The 19,554-nt window shown below is 57.8% G+C and overlaps 1 protein-coding gene across 1 annotated transcript; it reads left to right on the plus strand.

Moving 5' to 3' along the window:
- LOC128918174 (tektin-3-like) lies at positions 1-6,646 on the plus strand (the record flags this gene model as incomplete). Its single annotated transcript, XM_054222069.1, has 7 exons — positions 1-579; positions 1,137-1,220; positions 1,873-1,943; positions 2,225-2,368; positions 3,243-3,465; positions 4,683-4,837; positions 6,445-6,646. Coding segments are annotated over exons 1-7 (1,458 nt in total), but the record flags the coding sequence as incomplete, so codon positions are not given.
- Positions 6,647-19,554: the final 12,908 nt, after the last annotated feature.

Consider the following 19,554-nt stretch of genomic DNA (forward strand, 5'->3'; position numbering starts at 1 on the left):
ATGGAGTCTGTCGGCTCTCTCTTACCAGCAAAGTTCGCCCATCCCAGAGCCATACCCACCAGGTTTCTCCCTGCCATCCACACCATGGCGTCAAGCTATAAGAACCGATTTCCTTACCGCCCCTTGCCTCAGAGCTACAGCCTCCCCTGGATGCCCAGCACCTACTACAAAACGGCTGCCAGCAAACCAACTTTGGCTGCCTTTTCCAAGAGTTCCCAGGGGATAACCGACGGCGAGAAGCTTCCTTCTGTTTCCACCAGAACCACCGTCTTCACCCGCTACACCCCTGAAGACTGGTACAAGTCCAACGTGACCAATTACAGGGAGTCGGAGACCTCCCAGAAGAACGCGGAGCGCCTGAGAGCCGATATCTCCCGCATCATTGACCACAAATACCAGCAGACCAAGAAAACCCAAGTAGAAAGCACCAAAAACCTGGGAGTGCGCGCCAATGACATCGCGTTTTGGAAATCGGAGCTCTGCCACGAGCTAGATGAGGTGATCGGGGAGACCAACGCGCTCACAGAGGTGAAGACCAGGCTGGAGAGAGCCTTGGCCGAGGCGGAGGCCCCTCTCCGGGTAAGCACCCGTCCCAGCGCGCTGCAAGCTGTAGCCTACTGCTGAAACATCTGCAGCCCTTCAAACGTCTCATTAAGTTTCACTGCAGCTCCAGAACGTCTAGAAAGCTTTTATTAAGAGGCCATTAGTTAAGTTAGTAGTAACCAAACCCCCCTTGCCATCTGCTGGATCCCCTATCAGCACAGGCTGAGCACGTCAGAGCAGCGTTAGCTTAACTCAATATTTTTAGAAGCCGTACATCCAGAATCCCAGTTTGGGAGACAAAAGCCCGTGTCTTACCACGAGGCTCTGGCGAGGTGGGCGTCAAAGCTGACACAGGTCCCCCGTTTCAGCTGTGGCTGCACCAGGGACACGTCTGCTCCCTCATGATGGTTTAATGCTGATGTTGCAGCTCGGCTGCTCCTTGTCAGCAAAACCAGCTGCCCCGGGGCACTTTTTTCCCCTCTTGTCATCTCCGTGCCCACCTAGAGTTTCTTTTCTTACATTATTGGAGATGGGGACAGTCCCCATAGAGAGCCCTGCCCCTGCAGCCAGCGGTGATGGCGTGTCCCCAACAGGTCGCTCAGGAGTGCTTACTTCACCGGGAGAAGAGGATGGGCATCGACCTGGTCCATGACAACGTGGAGGAACAGCTCTTAACAGTAAGTTGGGTAACTCAGATCATGCGTTGAAGCTATTTTTACCGGATTTCAAAGTTATGGGATTTGGAGCACTGATCACCTGCCTCCAGCAGCCGGAGCTTCACAAAGGCAATGGGTTTGTGCTGAAGTCAAGTGAGCTGAGAGCAACACACTTCCTCCAGTGGAGCTGAATGTGTCTCAGAAATTCAGCCTGGTCATTTACACCGAAGTCAAGTCCATCTCCTCTTGTCCCATACGGATGGGATTCCTCCTGGGGAGGAAAACATTTTGGGAGCAAAAAGGGCAGGTGCTGCTCTGGGGACGGAGGTGTGTAGTGGTCCAGGGAACCACTCTGCCTGTCCACATCAGGATGTGTCCCTGTCCGTGCAGTGGGACTAACCACCGCTTGACACTGAGGTCAAGGTGAAAAAATCCTTATTGACCCACCCTGAAAGGGAACGCAAAGGCCGTGGCTGCAGCCACAGCACCCTTCTGTCCCCTCCAGGGCGCTGGGCGCAGGCTCAGCTGCGAGTTTTCCTGCCTGTTTGCTTTGGGCAGGAAGACAAGCAGGCAAGTTCTTGCTGTGTGCAGGGTTGGAGAGGTCCAAGGGGAGGAGTGTGACCAGGACGAGTGAGGATGGACACTGATGGGGTCCTCTTTTGCCTTTGCCCAGGAAGTTGATGTCATCAGGTCGTGCCAGGAGAAGATGCAGCAGTTCCTGGAGAAGGTCAAAGCCCAGATCACGTAAGGAGGAGCTCCTTCTCTCATGTCGTAGGGCTGATGTGCATTTGTGGTCACAGCAGAGCCCCAGCAGAACCCCAGCAGATGTGAACCCCCAGAAGAAGCCTGTCTCTCCCCACACCCCGCAGGCGTAAAGCCCATGGAGGCTCCATGGCATGCGGGCGGTGATGCTCGTGGGAGGACAGAGCTGTGCGGGGGGCCGGGAGCTCCTGTGGGGAGTGGAACGGGGAGGAAGCCATTCCACCCGTACGTCCCCACCGATGGCTGCTGTTTGCATGTTGAAGGTCCAACCGGGTGGCCCAGCAGAATCTGGAGAAAGATCTGGCCAACAAGCAGGTGGCCCACCGGATCGACGACAGGTGCCACCACCTGATGAACACCTCCCAGGGCATCAGTTACTACCGAGGGGTGGAGCAGGTCGATGCCACGTGAGTGCACGCTGTCGGTCCCCAGCAGCAAGCTGTCCCCGGGATACGCGGTGCCTCTCCCTGGCAGGGAGCTGCTTGTCCCCAACCCAGATCCATCCGGCCTGGAGACACCTCCCTCAGAGCGGTCATTTCTCTCCGCTCCCCGGAAAGGGAGCACAACCCTCTGCTGACAGTTGGATGCCAAACATCCAGAGGGTGAAAGCCAGTCCCACCTCATTAAACATTCTACCAGGGGTTGAGAGATCAGCCTGCCAATTAATTCAGCTGAGCACCTCTGCTGAAACAGCTCCTAAAGTTTATGCATATTTTCAAAGATGTGTCTTAGTTGTTGCCAGGCAATGTTTATACTTTTCAAGGACTCTTTTCACCTTCCCATAGAAGTGAGGAGGAGCATAGGCAGAACAAGGGAAAGGCCAATGGAATATTCCGTACCATAGATGCCATGCTCAGGATATAAATGGGGGTTGGTGCGGGGTGGGAATATGCGGTCGGGGCTCGGGAAGGTGCCAGTTCACAGGGTGGTGAGAGTGACTTGTGTCATTATTATTATTGTTATTATTATTATTATTATTATTATTATTACTATTATTATTATTGTTCGTTTCTGTTACTGTTCTATTAAACTGTCCTTATTTCCACCCATGAGTTTTTCCCTTTCCCTTTCCCCTCCTTTTCTCCCTCTTCTCCCTTCTGGGGGGGAGGGGGAGAACTGCACCAGCGCACGCGTGGTCCTGGCTGCTGGCTGGGGTTAAACTATGACATACAGTCCAATTAAAAGTGTAGATTTAAGCTATAGTGAATCCACGCTGCTCCCTGGAAGGGTCCATGCCTGCCCACATCCAGCTTACCGGGGGCCTCTCCTTTTCCCCGCCAGGATCTCGGTGCCGCAGTCCTGGGCCAAGTTCACCAACAATAACATCCTCCGCTCCCAGAGCGAGCGGGCGGCCTCCGCCAAGCTGCGGGACGACATCGAGAACCTGCTGGCGGTGACGGACAGCCAGATGTGGCGGCAGTTCAACGCCGTGAACGTCGCCTTCACCAACCGCATTGCCGAGACGGCCGATGCCAAGAGAAAGATTCAGACCCACCTGGCCAAGGTAGCCTGAACCCCTCCCTTTTGGTGTGACACTGTCACTTCCCGGTGACACCTCCAAAGCGGGACCCTCCACGCAGACCTGGCCCCAGCAGAGGAACGGTCACCACAAGAACCTGGTTATAGCATCATTTAGAATCATAGAGCCATAGGATGTGTTGGGTGTGAAGGGACCTCTCAAGGCCACCTAGTCCAACCCCCTGCAGTCAGCAGGGACATCTTCAACTGGATCAGGTTGCTCAGAGCCTCATCCAGCCTGGCCTTGAATGTCTCCAGGGATGGGGCCTCCCCCACCTCTCTGGGCAACATGGGCCAGTGTCTCACCACCCTCAGTGCAAAGAACTTCTGCCTAATGTCTCATCTAAACCCGCCCTGCTCTAGTTTAAACCATTGCCCCTCGTCCTCTCGCTACATGCCCTTGCAAACAGCCCCTGCCCAGCTTTCTTGGGGACTTTCTTCTTGGAGCAGGATGAGTTGGCAGTGTAATTTCATCCCAAGGGATACTGCCCGTTGCTCATCCCAGCTGACAGCCTGCTAGCACAGGGATTTCCAGCAGACAATGCCAGCGCTACTTGCATCAGCGCTAGTTACTTCAGAGGCGCTGGCTGCCCTGCAGAAGGTCTTTACTGGGACTCTGCTGGGGTGTCTGCTGTGGGGCTTGCAGCTTTGCTGCTCCTCCAAGGACGTGTTTTCGGTCTCAGCACTCTGTGGTTGCTGCACAGGTATCGGTGTGTTTGCTCCGCCAAGCAGATGAAGTGGAGATCAGCCATGGGCAGCAGGCTCGCACCACTGGCTCTCATGGAAAGCTGCCTGAAAAGTGCTCGGCACAGATTAACCGAGCAGAAACTGGGCTTGCAGCATCGCGGGCTGGTGCCACATCCTTCAGCGAGCATCCACCAAAAACCTGCCCTCTGTTAGTTGCTAGTGATGGACGATCAGTTCCTGCAAGCAGTAATTTTGGGGAGCGGGTAATTCAGTAGATCCATCACTGCTCCAAAACCTCCTCTGATGTGACAGCAAGAGCAAAGAGAGGCTTTTCCCCGCAGAGAAACGGCTGCTGGATCTGTGCCTCCATCTATGGCAGAGTGAGAGCAGTCTGAGCCCGGGGCCTGCTAATTGAACTTGGTTTTTTTCTGCAGATGGATGGCAGAAAAGGGAAATCCCGTTGCCGCTGGAGAATATATTTGTTAAATTTATGCATGTGTTTCTTTCTTACGCCAGACAGTGCAGGAAATATTCCAGACGGAGAGGAATATAGAAGCCATCCAAAAGGCCATTAGGGACCAGGGGCCTCCATTAAAGGTGGCTCAGACCCGGCTGGACGAGCGCACTCGGAGGCCAAACATGGAGCTGTGCCGGGACACTGCCCAGCTGCGGTAAGGCAGGAGCGCGGGGCCGGCGGGGACCTCGAGGGCTCACGGGTGGTAGCACTGGGGAGCATCGCTGGATGACAAAATTAATCATGGGGGGTTGGTTTTTTTTCCTAAAGAGTCCTTCCAGAAGTGCACCGACATAATCAAAAGCAATGAGCGGGTATCCCAGCCTTTGGGTGCTGGGAGAGCTCTGCGCCCACAACGGAGGCTGTACCCCATGGCCGGGGGCGGCCTGATGCCACCCCATGAGGGGCTGGATTTTTCCTACTTGCGTCAACCCCGTCTTCTCTCCTGCCTGCTTCCCGGTGGCTGGATGGGCTCAGGTTTGAAGGACAAGCCCTTTACTCTCCAACAGGCTCATGCTGAGAGCTCTTAGGTCCTTCCTTTTGGGTAACCGCAAGGGTGCAGCTGCTGTGCAAGGTGCTGTGTCCAGTGCTGGGCTCCCCGGTTCCAGAAGGACAGGGAACTGCTGGAGAGGGGACAGCAAAGGGCTACCAAGAGGATGAGGGGACTGGAACACCTCTCTTGTGAAGAAAGGCTGAGGGATTTGGGTCTCTTCAGGCTGGAAAAAAGACGCCTGAGGGGGGACCTTATCAACGCTTATCAATACTGAAAGGGGGGGTGTCAGGAGGATGGGGCCAGGCTCTTTTCAGTGGTGCCCGGGGACAGGACAAGGGGTAACGGGCACAAACTTGACCATAGGGAGTTCCACCTAAACACGAGGAGGAACTTCTTTGCTGTGAGGGTGGCAGAGCCCTGGCCCAGGCTGCCCCGAGAGGTGTTGGAGTCTCCGTCTCTGGAGACATCCCAAACCCGCCTGGAGGCGTTCCTGTGCCACCTGCTCTGGGTGACCCTGCTCTGGCAGGGGGTTGGACTGGGTGATCTCCAGAGGTCCCTGCCAACCCCCGCCAGCCTGGGATTCTGTGCACCACTCGGAGAAGCAGTGAGGGCTGTCCTCACCTCCCCTGGGGACACTGGAAATCCTGTCAAGGACAGAGGGAGCTCTTTGGCATTGCACCCCGAGGGGCTGTGGAGGATCAGGCTGCCCTCTGTGAGGCACCCTGAACTTCACACCTCCTCCTGGCAGCCCGCTGGGTGAGGCTCCCTGGGAAGCCTTTTCAAAGCAATTTAAACCCAGCCCCAGAGCCTGTTTAGCATCTCTCACGCCATCCTTTGTTCCATCCTCCACTTGTTTCACCTTCGCTTTTAGCCTCTCCCAGCTGTCCTCTTTCGCTGCGTGTGCACCCGTGGGTGTGGGGAGGACCCTTGCACGGGGAAATCCAGGAGGGGGAACCAAGAAACCCACAAAACCAAACAGGAACGGGAAACCACAGCTGCTCGTCCCTCTGCTTGGTGGCACCACCTGCTCTGGCAGACTCGGCTGCGCGTTGCCGAAGCCTTCGAGCAGACGTTCACTGTGCCTCCCCGCCGAGATCCCGTGGAGCTCTGCCCTCAGCTTCCCCATGGATCTGCCACAAACAGGGGGGGTCCGAGTGAGTCTGAGCACGCTGAAGGGGGAAAACCCATGCAACAGGGGCCCATCAGCAATGCCATGCTAGAAACAACCCACGTGACGGGACTTCTAATGAGGGCTCCTTGTTGTTTTCCAGCCTTGTCAACGAGGTCCGTGACATCCATGAGACGGTGCAGACTCTTCAGCAGCAGCTGAGAGACAGCCAGGACACCTTGCAAATGCTGGTTCGCGCCAAGGCCGTCCTGCAGCACGACCTGGCCGTCAAAGCCAACTCCCTGTTCATCGACGAGGAGAAGTGCATGGCGATGCGCAAGACCTTTCCCAGCACCGCGCGGCTGCTGGGTCCCATCTAGGCTGGGCTCAGCCCACCCCATGGCATCCATTGCCGGAGTTATCAGTTTTGCCAATATGCTTTAAATAGTACATGATTAAACTTCCACTTCCTGATAGAAGCCTGGGTAGAAATTAAATTATCGCTTTGCATGTCACATGGTCTACCAGGAGTATTTTTTTTTTCCCTTTGGTTTTTCTCTTTCCACTGCTCTTTCACGGTGTGCCAGAAAGTAACTGAAAATATCCTGGATGCAACTAAGAGCAAATCCACCCACGGGGATTCATTCCTACCCATTCGGTCTGTGATTTTAGGAGAAAAAGTGTCGTGTCCTCCTCCATTGGAGACTGATGTGGAAAAAGCACAGGGTGAAGCCATGTCTCAAATCACCTCCTGTCCTCCATGGGCCTTAGCGTGGCTTTTAGGAGGATCTGCCCCATGACCTTCCCAGGCACAGAGGTGACGCCGACAGGTCCGTACCCTCCTTTAAACCCTTTTTAAAAATGGGTGCAATGTTTCCCTTTTTCCAGTCCCCGGGGACTTCACCTGATGCCATGACTTTTCAAATACCACCTTCTTCCAGGAACACCCCTTGATTCCTTTGGGGTATTGCACTGGTGTTTCCCTCCTGGCTCCTGTGACCTCAGGAGCCCCCGGCTCATCTCTCCAAGACTTCAAGTGTGAGGCAGCGTCACCAGCGCGTCTCAGAGCAACAGGCCCTCGCTGGCACCCTGTCCCTCCAACCTGGGCATCTCATCCCACAGGGACAGCCCGATATTGTCCCCCTCTCCCTTCAAGCCTTGTTTAAAGCTCTGTCAATGAGCCCCGCTAGCTCCTGAGCAAAGACCCTCTTCCCCCTTGGAGGTGGGTGGGGAGACACTGGCCCAGGTTGCCCAGAGAGGTGGGGGAGGCCCCATCCCTGGAGACATTCAAGGCCAGGCTGCATGAGGCTCTCAGCAACGTGATCCAGTTGAAGATGTCCCTGCTGACTGCAGGGGGGTTGGACTAGATGGCCTTTAGAGGTCCCTTCCAACCCAACGCATTCTATGAGTCTTGGATTCTATGAGAGGTGAACCCCATCTGACACCAGCAAGCCTGGTGCCGTGTTTGCCATCCCATTACCATAAAACCCAAAATGGTGTTGGTCACACCGGCGACGGAGCCACGTATTAATAGGCTGGTCCCACCTGTTCCTTCCAGTGTCATTGCCCGCAACTGGGAGGAGAGGAAAAAATAACCTGCCTCCCAGATTCCCTTACCAACCGTCCCAGGGCCCTGAAGTCTCCTTTGATGGGTTATCAAGCATTGGAACAGGCTGCCAGGGAAGTGTTTGAGTCACCAGCCCTGGCGGTACTTAAAGGATGGCTAGATGGGATGCTGAGGGACATGGTTTAGTGATGGTTTTGGCAGTGTTAGGTTGATGGTTGGACTTGATGATCTTAAAGGTCCCTTCCAACCCAGACCATTCTATGATCCTATGATCGAGACCCCTTGGATTACGCATTGTGGCTTCATTGCCACCCACACGGGAGAACAGGAATGGGTAGTAATCCAAGGGCCATACCTCTTCTTGTTGCCTAAGAAAAGAAGAATGAGAGAATGTCCTGGAGGAGTCTGATATGAATTTGGGTGAAATCAAAGCTTGCCACAAAACATGTTAACAGGATATTGCATAACTAAGGCATATTATCCGGCTTGAGGGAGAGAGAATTCCCAAAACAGCATCAGCGGTCAGAAAGAAAAAAAACCAAACTCATTGCTTTTATGAAAGAGAGCCTTCCCCCAGGCCTTCAGCTGGAAAGACTTATTTAGAGAGTTATTTCTCTCTGTATTTTTATAGAATTATTATCGTGGTTTGGGCCGGTGAGATGAACGATAGATGCTCTCCCCCACCCCCAAGGAGAGGAGGGAGAGAAAGAAAGAGAATTAGGAGTTTAGAAGGGACTAAATTACTTTAATGAAATATTAATAAAATAAAAAAAAATAAAAATGAAATATATACCGCTCCGAGCACCTAAGTCCTCCAGCATTTCGGAAAATCTCCATTTAGTGAAAGGTTGCTCAGTCCCACAGGATCCGGCTTTTTCAAGCGCTCAAAAAAGCCCCAGCCCCCGGAGCCAGAATCCCATTGCCCATCGCGGGAGCAAATTGCAGAGGTGTCACTTTCCTGGCCGCAGCCGCACCGTGTAAACCAGAGGGGACATTGCCCCCGACTGCAGCACAGCCCGTTCCCCAAATCCCGCCCCACGGATCCCTGGCTGAGGCTACACGAACCGCCTCCGCCGGGGCGTGGGGGGCCACCCGGTGCAGCGGAGCTCTCTGTCCTCTGCGTGTCACCTCCTCGCTGACCGCGTCCCCCTCCCCGAGCATCCCCGGGGGAGGGAAGCGCCCTGCCAGCCCTCACCAGAACTCACTTATCTGCTCAGCAACACACGCGGCTGCAGCCGCCGGCCACCGGCCGCCTCCGGCACCCCGGGCTTCCTACAGCCCCGCACCCCGCCGTGCTGCGCCCCCCGCCCCCCACCCGCGGCCGCTCCGGAGAGCGGAACGGGGCAGAGCCGCCTCCCGGCACAGCCCCCCCGGGGCGGGGGGTCGGTCCACGATGGGGAAGCTGGGGGTCCTGGCTGGGGAAGCAAAGAGGGGGGCAACCCATCCCGTGGGGTGCCCCCCCCCCCCAAAAAAAAAAATATCCCCCCGCTGAGCCAGCGGGATCGGCCGCGCCTGTGTGCGGGGGACGGGGATGGGGCAGGGAGTGACTCCCGGCTGGGGGGGGCCGGCGGAGGGGGGGTGGGTGCTGGCGGGGCCGGGGCGCTGCCGCATTTACAGGAGGAGCGGCCGGGCGCCGCGGCAGGGCCCTCCCCGTCCCGCAGCCGCCAGCGGGGCCGTGGCCCCGGTTAAAGGGGAAACTTGTCAGCGCCGCCGCCCGCTCCGCTCCGCCGCTGCCGCCCCGCGCCCCTCGGCTCCGCCGCGACGTGAGTACGGCCCGGCCCGGGAGGGGGGCGGCTGCTGCGGGCTCCGCCGGGAAGGGGAAGGGAAGGGAAGGGAAGGGAAGGGAAGGGAAGGGAAGGGAAGGGAAGGGCTCTCCCGATGGGGAGAAGGGCCAGAGAGACCCTCCGGGGGGTCCACAGGGGAGAGGGAGCGGGGAGCGCACCCCCGCCCCCCCGCTGCGAGGGTCCTCTAGGGAGAGCGGTCAGGGCAGCCCCTCCCTGCTTCTCCGCGGGGAGATGGGCTGCGGAAAGACCCCCCCACCCCCCCCGCTCCCGGGGGAGAAGGGCAATGAGAGCCCCTGCTGGGGGTGTCGAGGGCAGATAAGCCGAGGAGACACCCCCCCTACGGGGGTCTTGTAGGGAGAGGGCTCAGGGCAGCCCGTCCTTCCTTCTCCGCGGGTCCCCAGGGGAGATGGGCTGCGGAAAGCGCCCCCCCCCGCCTCCGGGAGGAGAAGGGCAATGAGAGCCCCTGCTAGGGGGGCCGGAGGGAGATGGGCCGAGGAGACCCCCCCTGCAGAAGAGGGGCAGGAGCAGCTGTCGGGGGAGATGGGCCGAGATAGACGCTCCCCCCCCTCGCACCCTGTGCGGGGGTCGCCAGGGGAGATGGGCTGGGGAAAGCCCCCACACACACACCCCGGGGCGGGAGAGGGGCAAAGAAAGCCCCTGTTGGGGGTGTCGAGGGGAGATGGGTCGAGAAGAACACCCCCCCCAACCCGGGGGGAGATGCGCCTAGATAGGTGTCTCCCCCTCCTTCCCCCAGCCGTCCTCTGCGGGGGTCGCCAGGGGAGATGGGCCAGGGAAAGCCCCCCCTGGGGAGAGGGGCCGGCAGAATGACCCCCGGTGGTCCCCATGGGTAGGTGGGCAGGGGACCCTCCATCCCGGCGGAGGGGGGCCGGGGTAGCCCCTCGGCTGAGATGTGCCGAGATAGACACACACCCACCCCCCCCGCCGGGGTTGCCGAGGAGCACGCTGTCCTCGGGGGGAGGGATGGGAGCCCCCCCTTCGGAGGAGAGGGGCTGAGGGAGCCCCTCGGTGAGCGGGCTTGGGGGGAGCTTGGGGGATCCCGGGGGCATCCGGGCCGCCAAGATGCTGCTTTTGCTGCTGGGGATCATCGTGCTCCACGTCACCGTGCTGGTGCTCCTCTTCGTCTCCACCATCGTTAGCGTAAGTACGGACTTTTCCTCCGGCACCGGGGTACCAGCGAGGCAGGGAGCGGCCGGCGGGGGGGTTATGGCATGGCAAAACCAGAAGGTGGTGTTTTTATTTTTGGTTTATTTTCCAGCCTGGCTTTTAGCAGGAATTAGTACTTGCCGACTGCTGGTCTTCCTAACGGTGGGATTTTGGAGAATTTCGCACAGAAAGCTCTTTTCCGTATTTGTGCTGTCAGGTGTCACTGGGGGGGTGGGTCAGTCAGGTGTAATGGGGGGGGTCGCTTGGTTGTGTGCGGCAGCGGGTGCTCAGGACATCCCCATCAGTCCAGAGGAGAGGGCTGTTGAAGCCCATCTCCTCATCGTCCCCATGTCACATCATAGAGCACCCAAAAGACCCTCGGTGGGGGTGACGCCACGCTCCCCTTTCATAAAGGAGCTCCCCTGCTAACGGGCTTCAGGCCACAGGACCAGTACAGCCAGTCTGAGCAAAACCCCTTGAAACGGGACTGGTTTGGGCACTGGCTCCTCAGCACCAGCAGTTTTGCTCTCCAGCTCTGCTCCTTTGGGGCTGTGCGTTGGGCACAGCCTCTCGCTCCCCGCCCGCATGGGCTCCTCCTGGCGATTTTCAAGGCTTAAGCTGTGCAAGCAGTGGGAAGATGGAGGGTTGGATGCTGCACAGAGGGTTCCCAGCACCGTTCTCGGTCCAGAGCCCAGTTAACACGTCATCTACTTAGGAAGAGGTTTGCCTTGGTTTTAAGGCAGCAGTTTTGTAGAGCTGGTGAGTTCCAGGCTTGCTTCACCAGGTTCTTCTTTCCCTTAATTTTTTTTTTCTTTTTTTTTTCTGGGTGGTCATAGTAGTAGAAGACGTTAAAAAAAAAAATAAATCTTGCAAGTCATTAGAAATCACGTGGAACCATTCAAATAGCCCGGCCCGGCGCTGGGCGAGGACGGCAGAGGGGAGGGAAGCGCGCGTCCCCCGCGGGACTTGGTCCGTGTTTAAAGAGAATAAAGAGCTTCTGTGTTTTTTCTGCCGTTGGGGTGAAAGCGGCTAAAAGCAACTATCAGTATTTCCTTTCCAAACCCCTTTTCTGTGGAAAAGCATGTGCCTGGGAGCCCCCGGCCGGTACGCCCTGGGGCTGCTGGGTGCCGAAGCCCTGGCGGGGGGCACACGGCTGCCTGCCCCCTCCTGCCAGGGCGCTGCTCACGGGGCTGCGTCTCTTTGCAGCAATGGCTGGTGAACGGCGGGCACACGGCGGACCTCTGGCAGAACTGCACCTCCGGTAGCGTCTTCCACTGTCTGACCTCCTCCACGAACGGTGAGTGCTCCCCCCCTGCAAATCACTGCCCCTCGCTTTTATTCTCCTCCCCAGCCTTAGGAAATCAAGGGGGATTTGCCTGTGTGGGTTACTCGCGATTCCCTCTTGCTTTTCACTGCACACCCCCCCTCCGCCCCCGAAATTATTCCCTTCCTCCCCATCCCCTCCCCTCCTCTGCTCTGTCCCCAGGTGGAGGGACAGGGACCCACCGCATTCCCGGTGTCCTGGTGGGGAGATTGCGCCCCCCCCAGCTTTACCAGTCCCTGAAACTGGTCTGGGGCTTAGCGTGGGTCCCAGCCCCGATGCCCATTGCTCTGCCCTCCAGCTGTGGGGCAGCTCCTGGCAGCACCGTGGCAGGGTGTTCAGCGCGCCCAGCCGCAGCGGAGGTGACCGGCTCGAGTGCTTTTCGGTAGCCTCCTGTTATTAGCCCCTTTCGATGACACTGGGATGTATAAACGCGAGGCAGTCCTTGGAGCAGGGCTCGCTGGGCGCCCATCGCCCTGCTGGGAGTGGAGGGGCCGTTTTCATCACGCCTCCCTCTTGCCTGTGTTAAAGTGGTTTAAAGATGCCGCGGCGCCCTGAGGACACCCCGTCTCCAGGGGACACCCTGTCCCCTATCCAGAAAGTTGCCCTGCTTTCTGCCGCTGCGACAGGCTGAGTTTTGGGGCACTCTCCTCGCTCCGTGGTTCGCTGCCGAGCCCCATGGGGTGGGACGTGCTGAGCCCTCAGGCCCTGCCTCATCCCGCCGCTGACGCGGCACCTGCACATCTGGAGTGGCCGAACGGCCACCTCTGGCCTGGGCTGGGTGGAGGCTGCTGTGGCGCTGGGTGACGTCACCCAGCGAGCTGTGTGCTGAGGTCAGCAGGGGAGGGGTGCTTGCTGAGATGCCGTGACGCAGTTTGCAGGGCACCTAGCGGTACCAGTGTCATGAGACCTGTGCTCAAGGAGTCAGGCAAGCCCGTGCCTCAGTTTCCCCACAAGGCAGGGCTAATGCCAGTGGTGCCGCGTCCAGCGTTTGTTTCCAGTTAGCCTGCGTTTTGCTTTCCCCTGGAGACGGATTCTCCCAGTGAAACCAGTTGTGAATCATACCGATGTCACACTACGCCGGAAACACGCTCCTGGCGTAGGAGCAAACCGATGCCACGTGGTCTTGGCAAGTTGCAGGGAAGAGCACTGTGTGCTTTCAAAGGGTCTTGCGGTGATGGGAGACTGTCAGGGGTTTGTGGAGATTCAGGTCGCCCTAGTCCCCAGCCTGGTGGGAGCAAAACTCTTGTGGGTCCCCGACGTGGGGAGATGGGTGCTCTGGGGGGGTCCCCCCTCTGGGGCATCCCGCCCCCCCCCCCAGAGTCCCAGAGCCCAGGGCTGTAAAGTCTCCCCAAATCTTTTGCTTTTCAAATCTCCACTGCTTTTTTTTTTTTTTTTTCCTGGGTGTTTGCAGGGTGCCGTGTGTTGGGGAGTTTTTAAGTGTTGAGAGGGGCTTGTCCAAAACGTGGTTGGGGTGGTTTCCTCCACGTCTGACTGCCCTGCTGGGGGTTGCCAGTCTATATTGCTCCGTTCCCAGGAGCTGCTCGAAGAGGGGCTTCCCTCTGGATCCTTTCAGTGGTGAATTTTTGTCATTGAAGGGACTATAGTCGGAAAGGCCCTGCTAAAAACGCCGTCAAGCGGCTGAGTTTGGTTCATGAGGTGCCCCAGTGGGCAGCTCTTTGAGTAGAGGTGCATCGTGCTCGAGCCTTAAAGAGCTCTCTGCCAGCTCTTATTGATGTGAAGGCTCTGCTCTGGCATCAGGAAAAGGAGGTTTTGCTTGGGCAAAAGCTTCTGCCCCATCCACCCTGCGGCCGGGCTGGGGGAGCAACACCGCTGAGGACCAGTCTTCATCTGGTGGGACCCTGGATGCAGGAGCCAGAGCTCACCGGTGCTGTAGGAAGAGAGAATCAAAAGATATTTCCTGGGCTTTTAAAGCAAGGCTTTTAAAATCTGTCGGTAAAAATGGAATAAAAATAGCCCGCAGTATCCTTTCCGGTGGGTCCCTGTGCCCTCCCTCCCTGCTGCCCGTCTCCGAGCCCCTCCGCTGCTGGGGGACCCGCGGTCGGCCACGATTCGGAGCGATAACAGGGACACGGAACAAGGATGCTGTGGCAGGACCAACTCCGGGGCTCGCCCTCATCCCCTGCCCGCTCCTTGTTAACACTCCTCAGACTCTCTTTGCAAGGAACGTACTTATTTTCAAAAATACGAACGATCCTATACCAAATAACCACAAACCGTTCTCATTTAAGTCTCTCTCAAAACACAGGCTGTGCATGCCGCACGGCGTTGTAGAAAGCGGTAAGAATTTGTTTCTCTGTGCCTGTGCCAAGGACGGTACTCAACGGTTAATCGCCGAGTGCCAAGGTCTGCTCTGGGCTAAGAGCAAGAAATCCTCGGTCGGGAATTTTTGGCAGAACTTGGTCTTTACGTAGAGGCATTTTTTTTTCTTCTGGCCATCGCAGTGGCCGCCGCGGTGCAGTCATTTCTTCCTCTCCTTTTGAAAAGGAGCGGTACTCGGTGCTCGGAATATGTGGAATTAGGTAGGGTTCAGCATGGGGGGGGGGTTTGTTGTGTGCTGTGATGTTCCCCTTTGGTTGGACTAGATGGCCTTGAGAGGTCCCTTCCAACCCAACACATTCTGTAATTCTGTGTACTTTCTAACCACTTTTTTGGGGAAAATATGTCAAGGGCTCTCAAAAGAGTCAGTTAAAGCACTTTAGATTCTGCAGAGCCCGTTTTGATGTTGGAAATAACAATGCCAATGATGTAAATTAGCTAGCAGGAGTTTGGAGTGAGGCTCCCAGGGTGTGATGGTGCTGTTACCTGAAATAAAAGTTCTCGAAACCAAAAGTAGTTTAGAGAGGAAATACTGCTTTATTTGCCACCAGCCTGAACAGATCCTCGGTGTAAGGGGATGCAACGGCGGCGTGGACCCTGGAGGAGGGGGTGTCTCGTGGGGGAGCACCCAGGAGACTGGCAGAAGCCCCTACCTTGAAGATGCTGCTCCCGTTCTCTTTGATTTTCCTCTCTATCTTCCGGGCGTAGGTGGTCTCGCAGGTGAGCTGGGGGCCGCTCGTGGTCTCCTGCAGTCGCTCCCGTGGCTCCTGGGGCTGCTGCCACGTGCCCTGGGCCCTGTCCCCCTTCTTCTCCAGAACAGGGGGTGCCTTGGCAGGCTGGTCCCTCTTCAGGAGGGGGGTCGGGCTGTGTCCCCGCTTCTCCACAGGGAGGTCCTGCAGGCCCAGGTGCCAGAGCATGGCCAGCAGCAGTCTGCGCAGGGCCACGAAGTCGATGGCCCTGATCTTGGTCGTCCCGATGGCGACATCCAGCAGCTGGGCCAGGCTGAGCTGGGCCATGGCTGCTGCCGTGCCTGAAACGACAGAGGGACCTGAGCGGGACCTGAGCTCCTGGGGGAGTGGGAGAAAGAGCTGCCCAGGGGGCCCTTTCTGCCTGGGGGAGACTGGGATGGGTGGGAGGGATGGGCAGTCAAAGCCTTCCTCCTCCTCCCCTCGTCCTCGTCCTCCTCCCTGTCCGCGTCCTCCTTGTCCTCGTGCTTCTCCTCCTCCTCCTCCTCCTCCTCTGTTGCCTCCTAGCAGCAGAGTGGTCACAGCGGCGGTGGGACGGGTGACAAGGGACAACGCAGCGTCCCCCATTGCTGGGTGATGCCCCACTCCCGACCGGTCCTTGGGATGCGGTTATCCACAGGCATGGGAGAGGCCGAGGGTCCCGGCTGCCTTTTCCACCTCCATCCCTGAGGCGCAGCTGGCGCAGGCTGATCTGTGGCCGCAGCCAGCGCAGCCCGAGCCCGGGCAGAGGCAGCTCCCTCGCAGGGCTGTCCCGGTCACTCAGCCCGCTCCGGTGACACGTCCCGCAGGAGACCAGGCCCGGCTCCCAACCGCCGCCATTATTGTGGTTTTCTGAGGCAACAAAGGGTTGGCGCGGAGGGGAGTTGGGGGGGTCCGGGCCAGGGCATTGGGAGCGGGGGCTCCCCCAGGAACTCACTGGGATCATTGTCTGGGTTTTGTTATTGTCTTTAAGGGGAAGACATGCTGCTGGGGTGGGCACCGGCCCATGGGAGCCTGTAGCTGGCCTTTTCTTCCCCCACTTTATTTTTTTAATCTATCGCTATAATCTATGTGTATCATATATATATATAAATCCAGGGAGAAGGAAGCAGCATCCCAGAGGTGCTGAAGGGGGTGTGTGGGTTCTCTAACAGCCCACTTCATGCCCGAGCAGCCCTGCAGCAGGGCAGGAGAGGGCAGAGGGGGAATAATGAAAAATAAATGGATGGAGGTGGCTGTCGAGAGCCCGGATCATGGCCACGGCGGCACGGAGCCACTGGTGCCCCCCCAGCTCTGGATTTCCCAGACAGGTGCTGCAGCGCCCAGAGCAACACGCGCCTCTCCTCTGGCTTCTGGAATTCAGCACGGCTTCTTGCACAGACCCCCCTGAACCCCCCCTCACCCCGTCCTCCCTCCTCTGCACCTCTGCAGGGCCGGGGCGAAGCAGAACTGGGGGCTGCGATTTGTCAATGTGTTCCCCCCAGCCCTGTGACCACCGTTCATCTCCCTTCTCCAGGGAATTAATTTTACTAATTAAAGAATAGTAATGCATTTAAATTTTAAATCACAATCATGATTTTATTAATTAAAAATCTATATATCACTTTTGGAACACCAGCTCTCCCTGCCCGTCTTTCTGGGTGCTGGATCCGTTCCCGGTGTCCCCGGTGCCTGGGAGAGGTGGCCGTTGCCTGAGTCCGGCTCCGTTGGCTCAGCACGGACTGGAAAGCTCAGCGCTGGGTCCGACGGGACCAGGCACACAGCCTGTGCCCAGGACCATCAAAGGCACTCCAGGGACACATCCTGGTTCCTTGGGAATGCAAGCAGGGACACGTAGAGCAACGGTGACATCTGAGACGTGGGCAGGCGCTCCCTCAGATGGAGGAGGACTTCTGATGCCAGCGCCACCACCCCAGGGATGCAGGCAGGGTCCCCTGGTACCCAGGCCATCATCTCAGGGATGCAGTCGGCACCTCCAGGGAGCCAAGGAGAAGAAGCAGGGGGTCAGCCAAGCCCCGCCCCCCCCCCTCACATGCAGCCTAGCCTTCCTAGTGCTGAGAAGGTCCAGGGGAAAGGAGGCTTTGGGCAAAGGAGAAGCAGGGATGGGGAGGGAAACAGCCCCGGGAGCTGGGCACTGGTCTGTGCTGGGAGGCAGCATCCATCTCTGCTTGTGGCTCTGGAGCTGTGAGTGTTGACCCTGGGGATGTGATCTGGGAACTGTCGACTCATTGCATCTCAAGAGCTTTGTGAGGCTCGAACTTGCCAAGCCTGGCTGCTCCTGGTCTCAGGAAAGATGACCTCAGACCCAGCAGTTTTCTGACCACTAGAAAAAGCCTGGCCAACCTTTGGCCTTGCATGGCTCCCACCCTGGACCCCATGTCACGAGTCTGGCAGGTGCTGGGGAATATCAGCTTTCCTGCTCAGACTGATGTTTGCCTCCAAACAGCCTTGATCTTATACCCCCACCCTGCTGCCTCCTTCCCTGTCTGCCCGAGGATAGTGTTTGGTGCAGGACTCGCCATGTGCATGCGAGATCAGCTGCTCACACCTACTCACAGTCCCCATCCAAGTGCCATGGTGACAACATCAGCAGCAATATTTCATCCTTGTAAGCCAGTGGGTTGAATCATGGCTATTTGGAGCCCACGAGAGGGGCCGTGGGGGTCTGTGTGCCCCCAGCGAGGGGAAGGGAGGGCTGGGGCTGGGGTGGGGGTAGGGAGGGATGAGAGTGGAGGAGCTGTAGAGAGAGCTGGGTTTGGGGAGGGTATAGGGCTGGGAGGGATATGGGAGAGCATACAGGGAAGGGTGGGGCTGGGAGAGGTATAGGGAGACATGGGGCTGGGAGGGGTGTAAGGAGGGATGGAGCTGGGAGGGATGTGGGGAGAGATGGGGTGGGGAGAGATGAGGGGAGATGAGGCTGGGAAGGATGTGGTTTGGATGGGACTGGGAAGGATGGGATTGGGAGGGGTGTGGGGAGGGATGGGACTGGGAGGGATGTGGTTTGGGTGGGACTGGGAAGGATGGGACTGGGAAGGATGAGACTGGGCAGGGAGTGGGAGTAGGGGGAATGGAGGGAGTACAGCTCTGTGAAAGACACGGCATGGCGATGCTGTAGGGAGTGTACAGAGAGGCAGGGATCTGGGAGGGCTTTGGGGAGCAGGGGTCGATGGGCAACAGCTCTGGGGGACCATGTGTCAGGGCAGTGGCTCTGGGAGAGTTGCCAGAGGGACAAGTGGCCCAGGCAGAGCCCCCCAGCGCTCCCTGCCCAGCCCCTGCAGCGAGGCTTTGCAGATGGGGACATCCCATGGCTTTGCCGGGGGCGGGGGACCCGATGGCTCTGTGCTGACGTGTCCCCCAGCCACGGGCAGCGCTGGCAGTGGGGTCAGCAGAGACTCAGCTTGTCTGGCGCGTGCCGTGTCCTCGCAGCCTGCTGGGATGTTGCAAGAGCCGGGAAAGCAAAGTCACCGCCGCTCTGCGAGCTGCCCCCGCATACACATAACGTACACATACAGATAACAGGGCACTTCTTCAAGCATGAAGGCAGCAGACCCTCTCTTGTACGCAACAACGCCGATCACTTCATTTATCCTCCCTTTATGCCTCACCCGAAGTCCCCCTTTGAGCTGGCTGTGTCCATCCACGTGGAGCCTTTTTTTGATAAATGTAGCTATTTTTCTTGACTAATGTGAGTGCCACCTTTGGTGCCTGGGCAGTATTTGCTGAATCGCTCCTTTAACAGACTTTGCCAGCGATGCCTAAAAGTACTGTTTTGCAGCTCAGCTTGGCTGCCAAAAGCACAGCCACCCTGAAACACTGATTGTCTTGGTTATTGCCAGGCTGCTCGTGGGGTGCAGGGGTGACCTCTTAGGCACCCTGGATCTGCTTGTGCCCATTTTCCTGGGGGTCCTTAACGATGGACATGGAGGGCCAAGGAGATGTGGGAAACTGCTGTGACACCAGCCACAGCCCCGATGCCGGCTCGGGAGCGTCTCTGTGCTGGACCCATCATCCTCCCAGGATGCAGAAGGGGACACCCGGGCACCACCTGCCCTGTCCCTCATGGGACACCGTGGGTTGGGGGTTGTCAGGACCCTTGTGTGTTTTCCAGCTGACCCCATCTGGAAGGGAGGACTGGGGTTATCCATCCTATATTTTGACTACGGGGACTGCAGAGCCCACAGGATGGTGGGACGGGGACAGTAGCCCTCCTGCCTTGTGCCAGCATGTCTGGGCAGATGCATTTTTTCCCAAGCATCCTCCTATCAATAACCCACTTGGGTTTCTGGTTGATGATCCACCAGCTGACCCTGGCTGGTGGAGCAGCTCTGCCTGCAAACTCTCTGCTCACAGCACCATGCTGACTGCATGGTCA

Source organism: Rissa tridactyla, chromosome 15 (genome assembly GCF_028500815.1).
Source record: "Rissa tridactyla isolate bRisTri1 chromosome 15, bRisTri1.patW.cur.20221130, whole genome shotgun sequence".
Classification (NCBI taxonomy): domain Eukaryota; kingdom Metazoa; phylum Chordata; class Aves; order Charadriiformes; family Laridae; genus Rissa; species Rissa tridactyla.